Consider the following 20,488-nt stretch of genomic DNA (forward strand, 5'->3'; position numbering starts at 1 on the left):
CAAAACTAATCTCCCTATAGAAGCAGCACCTCCAGTGATTTAAAAATGTGTGCGTTCATGTGAAAGAAAGCATTTGCTGAGATACACTGTGATTTCAAACTTTTTGCCATCAATATAGTTAATTTGTTCTTTATCTATATATTTAATAGCCAAGTATGGGCCAATCTGTGTATATATAAATCCACGGATTGGGCTCACACTGACAGTAAACAGGTGATTCTGCAAACTTGGGGGGATCCCCCAGGTTTACAGAAAAATCTGAAACTAAAAAAAATTGGGGGGTTTTAAATACCACCCAAACACTATCTTGTCTGTCCTGGAGGTGTGGTGGCAGTAGTGTCCTGGAGCACTCCAGGCCCAGCTGTGTCAGCATCCAGGAGCCACTTCGGGCCCAGATGTGGTATCTGCATCCAGGAGTTGCCCCAGGTGTGGAGGCCTGGAGCTGTGCCAAACTCCACTATGACAGGGGAGGGGAATTGGAAGGGAGCCATGCTGGGGCTCATTGGGTAAGGGTGGTGGGATCCCCCCATGAGTCTTGCTGGCCCCTACATGTTTAGATATAACTTTTACACCATCTTTATTTCTTTGTTTTTATTTCTCCTGTTGTCAACATTTATAGTTGTTGGGACATGTGATGGGATACATGATATACAACCCCTACCCATGTTATCTGTCCATATTTTTACTAAATAATGAGTGAAATCATGGAAAAAGAAGTCTATGGTAAGCAGACCCTACCGTACCTAAGAATGCTGTGGGCCTATAAAACACATCACCCTTATTCTCCTCCCCCCTTTCAGGTAGAGGATTAATGTTGCCATGCAACAGTTTGTCCTTATTTCTTTCTTACACCTAGAGAGACGAACAGTTATAAAAAGCTTAGCCACTTCACATTGAAAATGGTCACACATTCATCCTATAGATGCTTGAAAAGAATGTCAGGCATTTCATTGGTGGTGTCTGAACCATTGTTTGACTTTCTAGAATAGTAGTTACATATAAGTTTTCTATCTCCCTTCTTTTCTGCCTTTTTCCTGTTTTGACATGTGGTTAAATTTTATTCAAGATGGTGAAAGAAATTGTTATTGTACTGTGAAGTTCTTTAAATGAACCAAATACTATCATGGGAAAGAAACTCATATCTTAATATGCTGAAGGTTTTGGAAGTGTGAAAGTTGTATGATACTTTTGTCCAGAAAGGAAGCAAAGTGCAAAATGTTAGGATTTAAACATAACTGTTCCACATCTTAAGTAGTGTTCTTGAGAAGAAAAGAATTCAGTAGACTATAAGAATGTTTTGTTAGTTTCCTTGTTCAAATGGTAATGCTATGCAGGCCTACTGCTGTCACTTCATAACAGAACGGCAGACTGTTTTATAAGGCGAGAGATTACAAAGGTCCACTTTAACCTTTTTTTCCTTCCTGGCAGGTGTCCCACTGGCCTGAGGCCAGAGGCTGTGAGCATACTGCAGCCTGTGGTTTACACCAGAGAACGGAGCCGACACTCCAGCTGGCTGCACATAATTACACTGATTGCAGTCTGACAACTGGAGTTACACTATAGAAATGTGATAAATAGAAAATGTATCACAGCTTTGAACTTTGTATAAATATATCTATTTTCCTTCCCCCTTTTACAGATACGATATCTGCACATATAAAAACAAGCCTTGTGGAACATTGGGTAAGGCTGCAGAGTGTAACCTAAATTACTATTTATTGCTTGAATGGTTCAGTCTTTGGTATTTGATTCATTAGACTTTGTTTCTTGAAATGATTTCTCAGATTACACATTTATATGACAGTTGGATATGGAAATACAGTTTGCTAGCAAGAAGCAACATTTTACAGTTTAAAAACAGAGGGTTTTTTATTATAACACTAAAAAACAAGAAAGTGATCAACATTTTAAAATAAATAACATGGCTTTGATACATTTCACAATTACGAAAAAGGCCCCCAGTAAGTGGGGGAGGATCAGAAAAATGTAAAAAAAAAAAATGTGTTTGAGATCATTTACCTGATTGCCTCATGCAGTGAAAAAGCTGTCCTATTATCCATGTCATCTCTGAATTCTTCAACACACTTGTATTATTACATATTTAATGTAGTTTTCTTTGCTGATAAACCAAAATTTGCTATTAAGCTGCTTTTTAATTCATAAAGTAAATTAAAATAATTAAAACCTTTTAAAACCTCTGACAGTTCTTTCAAAATTTTGCTTAGTTCAATAGTGGAATACATAAGAGAGAATTGTTTTCTGTATTATTTTGCCAGAATTTTGTAAACTTGCGACACTGTTTCCCTACTGAATGCTGGAATACTTAAGAGAGAAATGTTTTCTGTATGATTTTGCTAGAGTCTTGTAATCTTGCTACACTGTTTCCCTACTGAATTAGCTCTGTTTACTTCATTTTGTGCTGCGCCTGTACCACCGTGGCTGGACACTGCATAACTATGGCGGCACTAGTCTATGGCGGCATAAGTTACCCAGCAGCCAGCAGACAAAGTTGGTGGGTTCACAGTGTTTTCTGATTGTAACCGGTGTAGTGTCTATAGCAACCATGTTGTAGTGGTCAGTAGAGGCATTGTGTGGAGACAGTGGTACTTTGATGGACAAGGCCACTAGAACCAATCAGGGGGCATGTGGCAAGGGGGTGGAGTCCAGTGTTCATCTAAGGCAGGGGGCGGAGGGGGCAGGCCACAGGAGTTCTGCACGTTTTCAGGAGCACCCCCACCCCACCCCCTTAAAGGAACCAACTGCTGTCAGCAGATCCAGGCACCTGATAGTAGGGAAGGGGTTCGAGCTGTTCACCTCTGGCATCTAAAGCTGCCTCAATGCCCACACAGAGCACACAGAGCCCAAAGGGCAGAAGGAGAAGGGGGGTTGTTGTTGCCACCCTATTTATTTGCTTACCAGGGAGTACCTAGCCATGTTGCCAAGGGCACTCCCACATCACCCCTGTGAGTGGTAGAGCAGGAGAGGGGGCCACCGGGGTGGACTCAGATGTTGGGCCATGCAGCACCACCCTCAGATCCCCCAATACAGTGGAGCAGATCATCATTCCACTCTGGGCTCTGTCATTCCAGTTCCAAAACAATCAGTGCCCAGAGACTTTCATTCCAAATCCATTCTGCATTCATCATTACTTGCATGTGTGTGGTGATGTAGTAGTGTTGTATTGCAGTGGAAACCTATAAGTCATTTGTAATTCCTGGTTGCCAGTATGTCCAATGGGCATACCCCCAACCCCCTCCAACAACAGTGAATCTGCCTGCTGCCTTGGCCCCCCCCCCCCAGCCACTGACTCCAGGGACCCACATGATACCCTGTCCCCTCAGTGTTACCTTCACAGATGTCTTCTCCCTGGGTAACAGAAGCCCCCCTTCCTATAGCAGACACACAATTTTGAAAATTCAGTCTATTCATTTCCAACTTTTCTCCCCCAAGTGGCTTACATCATTCCCATCTCCTCCATTTTATGCTCACAACAACTCTGTGAGGTTGGTTAGGCTGAGAGTATGCATCAGGCCAAAGGCCACTATGATGGACCCCTGTATCTCCTGAACTGTCTTGCAGATTTTTCCTGCCAAATCTTCAGTTCCCCTCCGTGATTAATTTGCCCTACAGTACTGTGTCTATCTTCTGTATTGATATAAACTTGAAACTGTCCCAGCCTTTGTTTAAATATTGGTTTAGGCTTTAGACACAGTAGAGGAACTTGAGGAAAAGACAGGAGCTGTCCTGTTTTATAAACCCTTGTGAAATGGCACTTGAGGCAAATTAACTTTCAAAAACAGAATAAATTTTTATGAAACAGTCAGGGAATGTATGTATAAAAGGAATAGTTAAGGTTTTGAGATTGCTGAGGTTAAAACTTTCTAATATATCTACAGAATTCTTAGAACATTCAAGAGAGCTTATTTGTAGTTTTGTTTCAAGGTTTTCTAGTTCTCTCTTTGAGAGGTACTTTATTTGGTATATTTCAGCTGTAACATGGTTCTTATTAATGTTTCTTCTGGAGGACAGCATTTGCTTAAAGTTTCTTTTTTCAGAATTCTAGGTTTTCCTGTAGATAATACAGCTTTTCACTAACTCCTGAGGGATCTGAGCTTCTCCCCTTTATCACAGACCAGAGTTTTCTACTCAACCCCTTTCACCAGTAGGAAGTTATTCACCTTGTCCCTAGAGAAGCAATAACTCCTTTTACTATTTAGCTTGTATGGGAGTTCTCTCTAACTAATCAGACCTTCTGTCAAATTCTTCTCCAGTATCCTTTGTCTGTATAAGGCTGTTCTGTAGCTTTCCTGACTGAGAATCTGAATTCTCCCTCAGAGCAGTTTTAATACATTTAAGACAATGAGGTTTCTCTTCTTCTCTCTGTAGAAGTACTTTTCTGACTATTGCCTGTCAGAAAACACTGACTCCCAAATGTCTCTTCCCCCAGAAGCCAAACCCTTTGGCTACTGATACAGACAATAATTTTCAAACAAAGACCAAAAGGTGAAAAGACTTCTTTTCCTTCCAGATCAGCTGTTTCTGAGCTGATGCTGGCCAATCAGAGAGCTAATAGAGCAGCCAATCACATAAATTCTTCTCTCCAGGGAGATTAACTCATGAACTCTCTGACACAAGCAGCATTTTTAAAAGCCTGCTTTTCTGTGCAGTCCATCAAAGCCACGCACCTAGCTTCCATGGAACAAGTGAGGAACAGAGTCTTGGTCTCCCAGATTTGCTCTAAGCACTGCACCAAGTTGGCTTATTCATCCAGACCACCCTCTGTCCCCTCCCCCTTCACACAGAAGTCTGTGAAGTGTGGGAGATAAACTGTTGTAAGGTCAGCTTTGGAAGGGCCAGTGGGCCCCTGTTATATTTGGCAGATGATTATGACAAGTGGGACCTGCACAACCATCCACAGCCACCCAAAGCACCCAAGAGCCCTCCCTCTTAGACATGTCCTCAGGAAGCCCTCAGGGGAGTCGCAGATGGGCTGGGGAGGGAATGGGTTAGAGAGGGGTGTGGAGCTCCTGTCATGTGGTCAAAACCAAACAAACAGAGACACAGTTGTGGCACAACAAAGACTTTATTGAACTGTAAACCATGGTGAGGTGTGAAGACTCCATTTCCTTCCTCCCTGGGGCCATGGGGAAGAGGACTAAGGATCCCCAGCATGGCATGTGTCTAAGTGGAATGGCATTGCAGGTGGAACTTGGAAGGGCTGGCGGGGTGCCACATTCCACTTCAAAAGGAGGGCTGGAACCACTGACTGAACAGAGTGTGGCGAGGAGAGGCGGTATTCATCACACCCACAGGTCTCCTTATTGAATTCTCACATGCAGGACAGTAAAACAGAGAGATGTCCAGCCATGGTAAGCCGGCATGAGTGCCATGCCAGGCTTAACCATGGATGAGTTGTCCTGACAGTGTCTGCAAATGCAGTCCCATAGAGGGGAGTTCACCACAAAACTCCCTTGCAGCACATTGTGGTACCATCCAAATTACACTTAGCTGTCCTGTGATGAAGTGGTCATGGATTGCTGGCAATTCACCCACAGCAGCAGCTGCAGCTGCTGCTCGAGGCTCTGGTTTTGTAAGGAAATGAGTTAAAGGATTGCATGACAAGCTGGTTCACCATGTACAGCGGAGCAGCTGTTAGACCCTCCCCAAACAACAGACATGCCCGGTCCTCTGACAGAGCATTCCCCCACCCTGAGATCTCCTGGTAAACTTTCATGGGATCTTTTCCCATGGCATGTCAGGGGCCATAGTGCTGTGCAGTCATGGCTTGTGCCACCCCTGCATAAGCTCAGTGGTGGGCTTGAGTGCAGGAGGTGCTGTCACTGCACCCAACCTCATGAGGGAAACGGGGAAGCAGGTTTGGGATCCTTGCCCTTGCTTATCTGTCAGTGTGTGGTTGCCCCTTCGGATCAAACTTCCAAAGGTGGGGTACCTGTTAGGATTTTGAAATGGGGGAGGTCAGCCACAAAGTATGGACTTTGCTCTCCTCCTTGGGTGTTAGCGCAAAGTGCTCGCCCTGTAGTGCTAAGTGCCCTTTTTGTACTTTTCCCGCCACCAAAGTGCCTCACTTACTTGCTCTAAGTCGACACGGCAGGGCGCTCTGAGATGGAGTCCCATGCCGCATGGCCTATCTACTGAGTTGTAAGATCTCTTGGCTGAAGTTTTTGTAGAGGGGGGTCCGATTGGGTGCTGGGGAGGGGGCTTGGCCACTTTTGGGAGGGAGTTGATTGGGCGAGTCTGTAAGCATCCTGAGCTCCTCCAAGCCTAACTGGCAAGGCTGCAGTGGCATGGGGACGACTTGAGTTCTCAGTTCAATTGGCGCCTATGGGCCATGTTATGGTTTTTGTTGGCATAACTCTCCACCTCTGGCAGGCAGCATTCCCAGGCTGAAAGGGCTCAGGGAGCCAACTAGCTTTGGTCATGCCCCCAAAACTGCCCACGATCATGCTGGCACAGGGGCCTCCACCTCAGTTGTGTCAACAGGTGGCCACAGCGGGCGTCTACCAGCACCCGAGAGCAATGGAGTGGCGCTGGAGGCCTGCACCATCATAACTGGCTTTCACGCTGGCATAATTTGGACGTGCACCAATGCAAAGGTCATTCCTGAGTGCTTTTGCCCCCCCCCCCTTGAATTGTGCTGTTAACCCATGAGAAGACATTGCATCAGTCCAGTAAGGTGCTTGAGATAACAGGCGTTTGGTATATATAAAAATAATTTCACAAGAAAGTAATAATTAATCTAGTACAGAAATTGTTAATTTTCAGCTTGTGTGTGTTTAGTTTTAAAATTCAATACTTTTTTGTCTCACATTGAAATGACATCCATGTTTGTCATTCATCCTTGGGTATGGTAATAAATTTCATGCTAGACAAATCTTTTTTTGTTTTCATATTTGCCTGCATGGAAAGGAGCAATGTGTGTTGTTGCTTTTATGAATGGCTTCAGCAGTTTTTGTAGCTTCAGCAATTTTCTTCTCATGCTTTTCTGTCTAACACATGGAATAGCAACTATGAGTGATGAGCCCATTCTTGAGTCTCCCAGTACCCACTAAGCTGTCTTTTCCTCCTTCTCCTTCCCAGCCAGCCAGTGTTGAGCATGTGACACTACTGTCCCTAATTTGACTGCTCATCAGTTTCATTGGATACAAACAAGCTAGTTCTTTATTTACTTTCTTCATGCATAATTTTATAAACCTCTGTTATATCTTCCCATAGTTAGCTTTTTACTAAGCTAAAGAATTCCAAGTGGTTGAGCCTGCCCATGTAAAGCAGGAGCTCCAACACCTTGATTATTTTGTTTACCTTTTTCAGTGCTTTTCTGATGAATCTTTATAAATATATTTTATATACATTTAAATATTATATCATCATTTAAAATGTGTACAGTATGAGAACCATTAGGGAGGTGCCAAGGATACTTTTCTGGAATACATTATTTGATTACAGTGTCAATTTGATTTAGACAAGTAGAATATTATTATCATATTGGCTTTAGATTAGACTGGGGGGGAGGGGATCAGGTAATTTTCCACCTGTTTTATCAGGAGTTGTGGTTTGTTTTGACTTTTGCCTTAGTCGGTTCCAAGAACTAAGGCTAGATAGAGTAAAATTTTATTGGAATATAAAGTATGTCTTTGAGAATTCAAATTGAAAAGTAGTATGTATACCCCATTAGCAAATAAAACATCGGGCTGTCATCCTCAGCTCTCACCCATATCCCCTTAGCTCTAGCTGCTGAAAGGCAGTCAGAGTTTAAATATTTAGAGTATTCCTAATATGTTTTAAGACACAGGCCTTAGTGAACGTGGAAAGGAATATTTTGTTTTGGTTTTGGTTCGTAAAAGGTAAAGGTAAAGGTTCCCTTGCTCGAAAGCCAGTCGAATCCGACTCTTTGGTTGCGGTGCTCATCTCCGTTTCCAAGCCAAAGAGCCAGCGCTGTCCGAAGACGTTTCCGTGGTCATGTGGCCGGCATGACTAAACAACAAGGCGCACGGAACGCTGTTACCTTCCCACCGAAGTGGTACCTATTTATCTACTTGCAATTTCTTGCTTTCGAACTGCTAGGTTGGCAGGAGCTGGAACAAGAGATGGGAGCAATATTGCTATATGTGCTCCTGACTTACGAAGTTTGTGTGAATCAGCCCTGAGTCTACTGGATTTGACAAAATCCACATGGCAGACATGTGGCCATCGCAAGGACTTTGATGAAATGTGTGCCTTTTGTGCTGGGAACTCAGTTCCCAAGTGTGCAAAGCCCTGATTTGGATTTGGAGATGCAGTGGGCAGGGAGAAGGGGCTCCGGTGCCTGCAGGTGTCATTTTCGTGACCTGAAATGGTGCTGGGGAGCCAGTGTGTGCTGTGTTGGGGAAACCTATACATACTGATGGCTTCGTGTAAGTTTTCCTGGTGGAGCAACTCAGGGCATTTCAAGTCAAGAAAACATTGGAAAGGGCAAAGATTTAAACATATTCTTTTTGCATCATCATCCTGATCTGAGTCAAGCTCCCGTGAGGAAATCAGTTCCAAGAACTAAGGCTAGATAGATTAACATTTTATTGGAGTATCAAGTATGTCTTTGAGAATTTAAATTGAAAAGTAGTATGTATACCCCATTAGCAAATAAAACATTGGGCTGTCATTCTTGCCTCTCGCCCATATCCCCTTAGCTCTAGCAACTTAATGACAGTCAAAGTTAAAATATTTAGAGTATTCCTAAAATGTTTAAGACATGGGAACTGAGTTCCAGGCACCAAAGTCCAGGTGCTTACAGGTGCTTATCTGTTGACAAATCAATGTATCTACCATGTGGACTTTGTAACATATGAATTGGCCCCTAGTAGAGCTGTCAGTTGAACAAAGAGATCACAGGGTGATGGGTATCCATGAGGTAAGAACTAGTAATGGAATAAGACAAGTGAACTGAGCAGAAGGTACAAGGAGAGTGCAAAATGTGAAGCACCAGTATAATCTTTTCTGTTCTGAGCCACACCTAGGGATGCCAGACCCCCCAGTGAGGGTGGGTGTCCCCCGGTTCCAGGCCCCACCTCTCTGCCACTAATCAGCTGGCTGGCAGGGGGGATTTTTGCCCCCCCAAAAGGGAGGAACACATGATGTTTTAGCTACATGCCCATGTGACTTCAGTGTGACCCAGAAGTGATATCAGGGCAACGGTCTGTTTTTTGGGGCAAAAACTCCAGGGTAGAATTCTACCCTAGAATTTTTGCCTAATAACCAGAGGGCTCTTTTTGTAGCAGGTACTCCTTTGCATATTAGGCCACACACCCCTAATGTAGCCAATCCTCCAAGAGCTTACAGAGCTGCTCTTACAGGAGCTACTGTAAGCTCTTGGAGGATTGGCTACATTAGGGGTGTGTCGCTTAATATGTAAATGAGTACCTGCTACAAAAAGAGCCCCCTAACTCACCTACCTCCCACTCCTCATTCCCTGCCAGGTGTCAGGAGAGACCTGGCAACTCTAACCACACCTGTAGAGTTATAATTTGGTTTTCTTTTCTCATAAGCAAGGTGTTGACCTAAACATTATGTGTATCCTTTTTTCCAGTTCTTGTTTTGTAACAATATGATTTCAGAGCACATAATCCCATAGGATGGTATGTTAATCTTTTTTCCAGATAACAGTCCTCATAGGGAAGAATATCTTTTAAGGCTACAGATTGTAATCCATCAGAAGTGGCAACAAATGAAGTCTGAAATATTGTTCATTATGTGTAATATTGAAGGGCATGTGTAATACTCTGTAAATTTACTTTTAGAAACTTCAAAGAACATATTATATAGTCAGAATTTAGTTTCAGAAATCTGTGATAAATAAAAGTCTCTGTGGTTTAGTGAATTTAGTTAATATGTCTTTCCCTGCAATTGGTGCATTGAGTTTTTGTTTTCATAACAAAATCCTAAAAATACACTTCTGGGTTTTTTTTGTAGCTAAAAATGCTGCTTGTATGTTTTATGAATCCACTAAACTTAAACAGATCTTTTTAGAAAAATAATGTGGATACGTTTTGCTTTCTGCAACCTCAAAGAATGTTAAAATAGAAATGCTTGCTTGAATTCCCTCTCCTGGCTCAAGTTACTAGGTGGTCCCAAGTTACCAGAAGTAAAATTTATAAATCTAACCCCTAGTCTAGACATTTTCCAGCAGTGACTGCAGTTCAGAAAATATTAATGTCTAGCCGGCAAAGTGAAATTCCCCCTAGTGATTTTGCAATGACTAGAAAGTTAACCTTTTGCCAACTGCTGCTTCTATCCATGGAGGTTATTAAAGAGAATCCAGACGTTTATAACTGTGCTTTTAAGACTGAAACACCTTGGCATGACCCATTGTGTCTCCTTTTGTTTCTTCAGGCTTGGCCTCTGTCGCTGGAATGTGCGAGCCTGAAAGGAGCTGTAGCATTAATGAAGATATTGGCCTAGGTTCAGCTTTTACCATCGCACATGAGATTGGTCACAAGTGAGTAAATGTTTGAAATAATTATAAATCATGATTTAATAACTTTGATCATGGCTTTATTTTTTTGTGCTGCTTGTTCTGTTCATAAAATCATCCTAATGCTAATTTTTTGTACATTAAACTAAAAGCCTGGCTCTAAAATACTTTACTGTAGAACACAAATGTTTAAAATGTGTTTACTAGCAATTATATCAGCATAACTTTCCAAAACGTTAATTTATGTTGGTATTTGAGAAACATTATACCAGCATTACAACAGATATTATGAAATCTAGAAGAAGATGCAAAGTTTAATGCTGTTATTGAAAATTACTGCTCAGTATTGTTTCTGAAGGAGCTGCGGTGGCTCAAGTGGTTAAGCCGCTGAACTGCAGGCTGTGGAAGGTCAGTAGTTCAGCAGTTCGAGACCCGGGTGCCGCATGATGGAGTGAGCTCCCGTCTCTAGTTCCAGCTCCTGCCAACCTAGCAGTTCGAAAGCAAGAAATTGCAAGTAGATAAATAGGTACCACTTCGGTGGGAAGGTAACAGCGTTCCGTGCACCTTGGTGTTTAGTCATGCCGGCCACATGACCACGGAAACGTCTTTGGACAGCGCTGGCTCTTCGGCTTTGAAACGGAGATGAGCACCACAACCCTAGAGTCGGATTCGACTGGCTTTCGAGCAAGGGAACCTTTACCTTTACTATTGTTTCTGATCCAGTTTAGTGTTTCCTTCTAAGGTTTAATTATGGGATCAAATGGGGTCAATCCACACAATATGCTGGGAGGGGGCTTAGAGCACCCATCTCCTCTTCCTTCCGTTGAGCCCCTTTCATGCTGGCAAGAGTGAGCAGTGAGCAGTGAACTATCCTCCTTGACCAGTGTACCATCCTTTCTGAAGAGCATCTAGCACGTGGATGATGGCCATGGCTGCCACTTAGCTGACCAGGCTGTGGGCCAGACTAGATGAGGGTGCTGCCATTTTATGGTTATTTTGAGATTCCACGGGGGCCCAGTGTTGATCCAGGCGCTCAGTGTGGGCTGAGGTGTTCTTGTCCCCCACCCCACCGCTCCCCACAGTTGTTTTAGCACTTGAAAAGGGACACAGAGAGGAACAAGAGTGCTATGCAGTGGGGCAGCATTTTAAAATAATTTTAAAAGGGCAGTGGCATCCTTATGGCAGCCATGAGGACGCTGTCACGTCTAGTTTGATACCCTGCCACTTCAAATGGCTGCCTGAGGTAAAGAAAACAGTGCAGGGAAAAGAATTTAATCTCCCCTCTCCCAATTGACATTTCCAGGCATCTGTGATTTACTAAGGAAAAATGTGCTGGAGATCTGATCACAGGTGTTCAAGCATCTCATTTTGTTTGTCTCTTAGAGTACCTCTAACCATAACAGGGTTTCTATTCAGAAGGATCTTCCATATAAGGAAAAAGTGTGCAAACTTCATATATACTATCAAATATGATAATCACACATGTCTGTTACAGAAATGCTACTGATATAGAAAACTTCAGGTTTGAAGATCCCATTTGGGAACAGTCTCCATGGGGAGAGGCATGTATCATTTGCCTATAGTTTCCAATATAGTGCACTGGCAACAGAGTTTTCACATGGCAGGCTTTCCCATAGTTTTCTTGCCCTGGTCTCCCAGCAGCAGCCACCCCCACACACACACACACACACATACACCCCAAGAGCTTTTCCAGTTTTTAAATCAGCAATTAAACATTGCTATGCCAATATAATATTAAAAAATATATGAGGTTATCTGAATTCCCAGCTTTCATTAAAAAAAAAAAGGTCTCTTTTGTTGGAGAGACATTCCACTACCCAGTTTGATGTAGTGGTTAAGTGCATGGACTATAATTTGGGAGAACTGGGTTTGATTCCCCACTCCTCCACTTGCAGCTGCTGGATGACCTTGGGGAAGCCATAGTTCTGTCAGAGCTGTTCTTGAAAGAGCTCTCTCAGCCCCGCCTACCTCACAGGGTGTCTGTTGTGGGGAGGGGAAGGGAAAGGAGTTTGTAAGTGAAGGGAGGGGTATAAATCCAATCTCCTCCTCCTCCTCCTCCTCTTCTTCTTCTTCCTTATGAGCAGGGCTCTCCTGCGTGGTTTTTTTTAATGCCATGGCCAGCTGGCGCTCTCTTCCTCGGCTGCTTCTTGGCTGCCATTTTAGGGATCAGTGAGGTCTGTGCCAAGAGGCATCTACTTTGGGGTCCATAAAATTGAGCCAGATCACCCTCACATCCAGCCCCTTTGTCCAGTTCGTTTGAAACTTGGGGGTGGAGGGGAGTCTTTAGATTTGAGAGAGGATCATGTTCTGTGCAAATTTTGTGCTACTATCTTTATAAATAGCTGCTGCGGACATTATATACACTTAACATTGAAAATAGTGGGCTCAACTCTGAAATGACAAAGATTTGATACCTGACATGGTCATGCCATACCCAGAAATAAGTGATTATGGTAAACTCCCTCCAAGCCCAGATCCAAAGTTATAATGAAATCTTTCTCGATATACACCCTAGTGGTTCTGATTGACCACTGGAAATCTGATTGTCCGTGCAGATTTTAAAAAAAACAGTGGTTTGGCAGCAGCGGCCATAGCAGCACAAGAACCTTCTTTACTGCATGACTGAAGATAAGCAGTGTGTATGCAAGAAAATGTTCTTAAACAATGTTCATTTTAAAAAGGCATCCTGTTAAAACAGAGCATCTGCCTGAAATATTGAAGAGTTACTATTATAGTTATGCACAATCTCTCTTGCTGCTGGCTCCTCCACCTGCAGCAAGCATTTTATGGTTGGCTTTACTTTCTCTAGCTGCAATTTTATGGTCCTCAAGTTCAAAAATGTTGGGGATCTCTGGATCTAGAAACTACAAAATAAGCTGGGAATTCAGAGAACCTGTTACACATGTTGTTAAAATGTCATAGTAATATAACAATAGTTGCTAATTTTAAGAAAGTGCCCCCCCCCCCCAAGGCAGGGGGACGAAAGTAGTTGCCATGTTGGTGGGACCAGGGAAATCCAATCTATCTTGTTCACATGGCAGTCATCCAGGTTTTGCTACCATTTTCCCCAAAACTCTGCGGCAAAGTAGGGTTAGGAAAGATCAGGGAAAAACCAGGGAAACCCCAGGATGTGAACCGATACACCACAGTGTTGTGAGGAAGCAGAGGAAAAAACTTCCTTTTCAACAGCATCGAACGTGGGGCATCTCACGTGTGGAAATGGCCATGGAATGTGTTTGTATCAGAGGTATAAGAAGGCTGCTGTTAGTATTAAAATTGTATGCTCATCTTAAAGATTTTGTTTTGAGCTAGTTTCTCATCTTGGCCACAGTCTAAAGGGGAAAAATGTATGCAGTCCCTTTAGAAACTATGCAGTGGCTTGCCTCATCTGTAGGAGCTATACTGTTGAGAACTACTGAGAACCCTGGCAGCATGTGTCTTGCATACACATAAACATTTTATTTGAATTACATACTTTTCTTATTTTTGCTTAATGGCTGACTTCATTTTATCTTGTATCTGGCATTTAAAAGTTTAAAGATGTGCAGCGATTTTCCCCCTGGTAGAGTTTATCATCTTTTCTGGGTACTCAGAATGGTTTATAATAAAAATAATACTATAACACTTTAAAAGCAACTGAATAACACAGATTAAAATGTTAGTGATCAAACAGTATCAGCATTCACAGTAGAACTTAATCAAATATTACAAACTGTTCCATTCCAAATAAAATAACCTTACTTTTTTCCTGCAAGACAGCAGTGGCAGATTTCATTCAGAACCATATTGTCCTATCTCCCCTTTTACATAAGAACATAAGAGAAGCCAATGTTGGATCAGGCCAATGGCCCATCCAGTCCACCACTCTGTCACATAGTGGCCAAAAATACCAGGTGCCATCAGGAGGTCCATCAGTGGAGCCAGGACACTAGAAGCCCTCCCACTGTTGCCCGCCCCCCCCCCCAAGCAGCAAGAATACAGAGCTTCCCTAGCCCCAGACTGAGAGTTCCTATGTATACCTTGTGGCTAATAGCCACTGATGTTTCTCTGCTCCATATGTTTATCTAATTCCCTCTTGAAGCCGTCCATGCTTATAGCTGCCACCACCTCCTGTGGCAGTGAATTCCATGTGTTAATCACTCTTTGGGTAAAGAAGTACTCCTTTTTATCTGTTCTAACCCGACTGCTCAGCAATTTCATTGAATGCCCACGAGTTCTTGTATTGTGAGAAAGGGAGAAAAGTACTTCTTTCTCTACCTGCTCTATCCCATGCATAATCTTATAAACCTTGATCATGTCACCCCATAGCTGTCGTTTCTCCAAGCTAAAGAGCCCCAAGCATTTTAACCTTTCTTCATAGGGAAAGTGTTCCAACCCTTTTTTCATTGAGCTACCTACTACGACTCCAAAATCTCTCTCTTGGTCAGTCGCTGCAAGTTCGGACCCCATCAACATGTATTTATAGTTAGGATTTTTGGCTCCAATGTGCATCACTTTGCACTTGGCCAAATTGAACCTCATTTGCCACGTTGATGCCTACTCGCCCATCCTCGACAGATCCTTTTGGAGTGCCTCACAATCCTCCCTGCTTTTCACCACCCTGAACAACTTCGTGTCATCTGCAAATTTAGCCACTTCACTGCTTATTCTCAGCTCCAAATCATTAATGAACAAGTTGAAAATATCAGACCGAGTACTGATCCCTGCGGTACCCCACTGCTTATCACCCTCCACTGAGAAAATTGCCTATTTATACTCACTCTCTGTTTCCTATTCATTAGCCAGTTTTTGGATCCACAAGAGGACTTGTCCTTTTATCCCATGACTATTGAGTTTACTTAGGAGCCTTTGATGAGGAACTTTATCAAAAGCTTTCTGGAAGTCAAGGTAAACAACATCTATTGGGTCCCCCTTGTCCACATGCTTGTTTACTCTCTCAAAGAACACTAACAGGTTAGTGAGACAAGATCTTCCCTTACAGAACCCATGCTGAGTCTGCCTCAATAGTTTTTGTTCATCAATGTGCCTACTAATTCTTTCCTTAGTAACAGTTTCCACCAACTTACCCGGTACTGATGTCAGACTGACTGGCCTGTAATTTCCCGGATCTCCACTGGAACCCTTTTTAAAGATGGGAGTGACATTAGCTACCTCCTCAGGAATGGAGGCAGATTTTAATGAAAGATTACATATTTTTGTCAGGAGATTCACAAGTTCACATTTGAGTTCTTTCAGAACTGTCGGATGTATGCCATCAGGGCCTGGTGATTTACCAGTTTTTAAGTTGTCTATCAGTCGTAGGACCATCTGCTCAATAGCACAGTCATTGAGAGTGTCTAGAAATTCAGTCTTTTTTCCCCTACTTGAACACATATTGACCCAATCAATGTGTGGGTAGTTAAAATTGCCTATTAGGACACAGTTTTTTCATCTAGCTGCTATCTTTAATTCATTCATCATTTTATAATCCTCCTCTATCTTTTGATCTGGTGAGCAACTGGACTTCCCTACCACAAGACTGGACTTGCCTACTCCAAGAGGAAGGAGAGTTTAGGATGCACACCAGGGGCAGGCAAACTTGTTTGAAGGTATAACTATTTGATTAGCTAAAATCTCAGAAGGTAGTTCTCAGTTTCATTAATGTATAATGTATAATAGCTACATCTTTTCTAATTACATTTAAAGTGTATATTTCCAGTTCTGTAATTACAGTTATACATTATGCAGACACATTAGAATACAAGGCTTAAGTTTTCGTCGTAATAAGGAACGTTTTTTTCCTGATGCGGATCAACAGGAGCTGCCCATCTACTCTTTTTGGTGTTTTTTAAAAATACCTGTTGCTGTTTCTCTGCTTTCTACATCCCCGATGAAGAAGCTTAAGAATTCTAGTAACGTTTATTGCAGTTGAGATCGGTATTCATGCTAGACTGAAATACATACATTCTCTCCTTGTGGCTAAGAGGTCATTTCACAGAAGATTAGGTTCTATCTTCTGGGACCAGCAGGCAGGGTAGAAATGTTTGCCTGTGAGGAAGGACCTTCCCTTAGCTCCTGTTCATTTTCCTTTGTGGGTGGAGAAAAGCAGGATTTTGTTAGCGCTGATAAAAATAAAAGTCAAAGAAAGTGGGAAACACTTTTTTGTGTGTCTTTGTTCTCTCTCTCTCTCTTTCTGTGCCAGATAATTAGGGAAAAGCAGTGATGGACCCTACCTCAGTTTGAAAGTCGGCTTCAGGCTTTTTTTGGTCCTTTGCTATTCCCCCTTATCTGTGAGGAATGTACATGTGTACCATGGTTAATGGTGAGCCTAAGAACTAGGGAGATTTGTTTTCATTTGTTCTGGAACAAGAGTCACCAATATTGGTTTGTTACCCCCTGAGAGAGAGGCATGCAAGACAGTTGCAAGGTGTGTGTTCTCCTCTGATTCTTGAGGAGGAAACAGTACATGTTATTTTTTGTGAAGTGGATGAAGATTAGATTCCGAACTGAGCAGGACAGGTTCTGTACAGAATTAGCCTGCCAAAACAAATGCAGCACTCTGCTGGCCTGTGACCATTAACTGCCCAAAGAGGTTTTCCCACTCTTGATCATGATCTAACAGATGCATTGTTGATTGGGCCCACCAGCAGTGCACAGCAGATGGTGTCTGTTCCCACTCAGATAAGGAGCAAAGTGAATCTACAAAGCCTTCTGATTCTCCCTCCAGCTGCTCTTCCCACAGGACTTGTCCCATAATCCCTCTGTATGACAACAGAGCTCTGTGGAGGATTTCAGATTTGTTGTTGTTCCAACTTATTAGCCATTGTGGTTGTGGGTGTTAGAGGTATAGGTCTCTAAATTTAAACAGGATAATGGAATTACATGCTATATTGGTTTTACAAGTACATTTCCAATTCAAAAACATTTAAAATGTTTTTGAATTTGAATGTAACATGTAAATTATACTTGGTTTTTTTTACAAATACAATATTTCCATTCAAGCATTGTTTTCTATTGGCACATAAAATTAATATGAGGTACTTTTTAAATTTGTTTACTAATTATGTTAAAATAAAGATGTTACATGAGGTCATGCTCTGTTTAGGGCATCAGATAATTTTCTGAAAGAATTCTGGTTCTAACTTTCATGGAAAACTCACATCATTTCTCAGTTATGGAGCAGTCCAGTTCCAGTACCAGACCTCTTCCATTCTGTATGGCTTGAGCTCCCAGAGTTTGTAACAAGATCTTAATTACGCCAGTAGCCAACCTAAGGTTATTAGCAATTACCTCTATCCATACCTGTATGCCTGATTCCCCCCCTCCAACCTTCATTGGAGGGTCTATGGTGTCCAGAATACCGTCAACATTATCCAGCGGCATAACTGTCTAATGAACCTTTTGAAAAACTCCCATTTCAGACGATCCAGTACCTGGGGATATAGATTGACACGCATCTGTACAAAATTCTCCTTGCAGAAGACATAATCTCTGCCATCTCCCAACTAGCCAAACAGACTGGGGTGAAGAGATCCACTCAAATCTTCTCTCTTGCAAAATGGTGATCCCCAGATTAGGCTGTGGGCTTAGTTGCACTTCCAGCCTTTTCTGGCCTTTTTCCTCCCATTGCACAGTTGATCTTGGCTTGTCTGAATAAGTCACAGCAGCACTTTTCTAGAACTGTGCTGCAATTCCTGTCTTGGTGGCTGTGTGGTAAAATATTCAAGAAGATCATCTGCATAATTGTCATTTTAACATTGTGTGTCTGCCTTCTGAATTGAGACACACATAATGAAGAAACATTTTGCTGGGAGTCGTGGTCCATCCAAGAGTCCTTGATGAGTATCAGTCTTCTAGAACTCAGGGCTATTTGGCCCTGAGACAGTGCATGCCCAGTCTTCAGAGCAGGCGTGTGTTAACATTGAATGACTATAGCTGTACCAGAGCTGTGAGGAGGTGGGACTCACTGTCATTGCTTTCTGCAGGAATCCCTTTCTTCTACAGTGGGAAAAACATAATCTCCTATCCATCACAGGAAAGCATCTGAAAGACACCTAAGACATCACAGGAAAGCATCTGAAAGACACCTTAAATATTCACACTGATTGACTTAGCAGAGAGTGAACAATACAGGGTGGTCTTTGAGCTACAATTTATTCCTTTTAGTAGTTTAAAGATTTGTGCTACAGGAAGTAGGTTGCTTCACCACTCATGCCAAGAGACAGGCTGGCTGTAAGTTTCTTAAACTACTGGCAGACACAGAAGCAACCCTAGCAGATGCTCTTTACTCTAAACAGTCTCAAGGCCTAGTATATGCCATATCACTCCCATCACCACCACCAATGATCAGAATAGGCTTATCAAAAGACAAGATTTAGTTCATTCTTACTGTTGCCAAATGCCCCAAACATTCCTGATTCTATATCCAGGTGCTCTGTTCATGTGCAACCTGACATACTTCTGAGCTGAGGTTCCTGATTCCCTTCTGCATCCTTGGATTTGCTGGGACCTCTAATAGATCAACAACCTCAAACACCCCATTGGCTGTCAGGAGGTTGAGAGAAAGGCCTTGCCAGCTCTGGATTGCAATTCCAAAGGGATCACTGTTCTCCTTGCATCCCACCATGAGAATTCCCAAGAATGAAAGCCTCCAAAGTCCAAGAGACTTTGTAGCCAGGCATATAAAACATGATAATCTCTCACCTTTTTCATCTATGACATGTTTCTTCAGGAAGATCTAGAGTTTGTTTTGCAGCTGACATTGGTAACATACTAGGCCTCCATTGTCTCCAGACATTCCTTAATAGTCACCTCCTTAGTGTCTCTTGCAGTTTGTTGGGTGCTGCCCAGGATCCCAAAAGTAGTGCTTCAGGCTCTTTTGAGTTATTGTGATCAACTTTTCTGAAGGGTCTTGTTCTCAAGACTGTGTTCTTAGTGGCAGTGACCTCTTCCAGACAAGCATTTGAAATCATACCTCTGTTAACAGACAAGGGAGATACGGCAAAATGTTTCTGAGGTGAGAATCCAGACTTCATTCCTGAAATCAGTTCTGTTTTTCACAGGAGGCAAGAGCTTGTTTTTCCCCTCTGCCCTCAGCAATGGAAAAGGGAATTCCATTCCCTAAATTGATGCAGAGCCTTCAAATTCTACAAGAACTAAGATGATAAGACAGTTCACTAGCCTATTTATTTCCTTTCACTCTGTTTCTCTGGGGAAAAGATATCACCTCCCTTCTGAGATGGCCACAGCTTACTCCTCCTCTAACCTGACTTCCTGATTGTATCTTGGCCCATTCTGTTTAAGGTATGGCCACTTCAATAAGGCTTGCAACCTGGGCATCTATACATAGTGTTTGTAGACATCACAAAATAAATACATTTACTTTAAGCTTTTAGATAGCGAATTCTGTAAAGCATCCTGATGCTATAGAGGCGTCTGCTTGTACCCAGGGCATTTGGGCAAGGAAACAAATTAATGTGCATAATGCAAAGTGTCAGAATCTGGGAGGTCTGGATACAAATTCCCGTTCAGCCATGAAATTCATGAAGCAGTCGCACACTCTCAACCTAATCTACTTCACACGTTTTTCTGAGGATAAAATGGGAAATAAGAACATTGTATGCCACTCTGAGCTCCTTTGGAGGAGGGGCAAAATAAAAAATGAAAAGTGTCAGAATCTGGGAGGTCTGGATACAAATTCCCGTTCAGCCATGAAATTCATGAAGCAGTCGCACACTCTCAACCTAATCTACTTCACACGTTTTTCTGAGGATAAAATGGGAAATAAGAACATTGTATGCCACTCTGAGCTCCTTTGGAGGAGGGGCAAAATAAAAAATGGTATAGATGGATTTATTCCCCTCTCCCCCGAATGTATTACTTTTTAGCATACCTATGTGGAATTTTGTGCCAGGAGGAAAGGGATAAAAGGAAATTCTTACCTAATGAATTTCTTTTCTTCTTGTGGATAGACTGTTGTGGCATTTTGTCTTTGAGAATTCCCTAATTTTCAGCATTCTCTCT

At 42.4% G+C, this 20,488-nt stretch overlaps 1 protein-coding gene across 1 annotated transcript in view; it reads left to right on the top strand.

Annotated features, from left to right (window-relative positions):
* Positions 1–20,488, top strand: part of ADAMTS6 (ADAM metallopeptidase with thrombospondin type 1 motif 6) — a 191,021-nt gene that overhangs the window by 64,793 nt on the left and 105,740 nt on the right. The window contains exons 7-8 of the mRNA XM_015410253.1: positions 1,640–1,683; positions 10,384–10,489. Coding sequence (XP_015265739.1) covers positions 1,640–1,683; positions 10,384–10,489 — 150 coding nt within the window. The remainder of the gene's footprint in view (positions 1–1,639; positions 1,684–10,383; positions 10,490–20,488) is intronic.

Source organism: Gekko japonicus, unplaced genomic scaffold (assembly GCF_001447785.1).
Source record: "Gekko japonicus isolate JY-2015 unplaced genomic scaffold, Gekko_japonicus_V1.1 scaffold179, whole genome shotgun sequence".
Taxonomy (NCBI): domain Eukaryota; kingdom Metazoa; phylum Chordata; class Lepidosauria; order Squamata; family Gekkonidae; genus Gekko; species Gekko japonicus.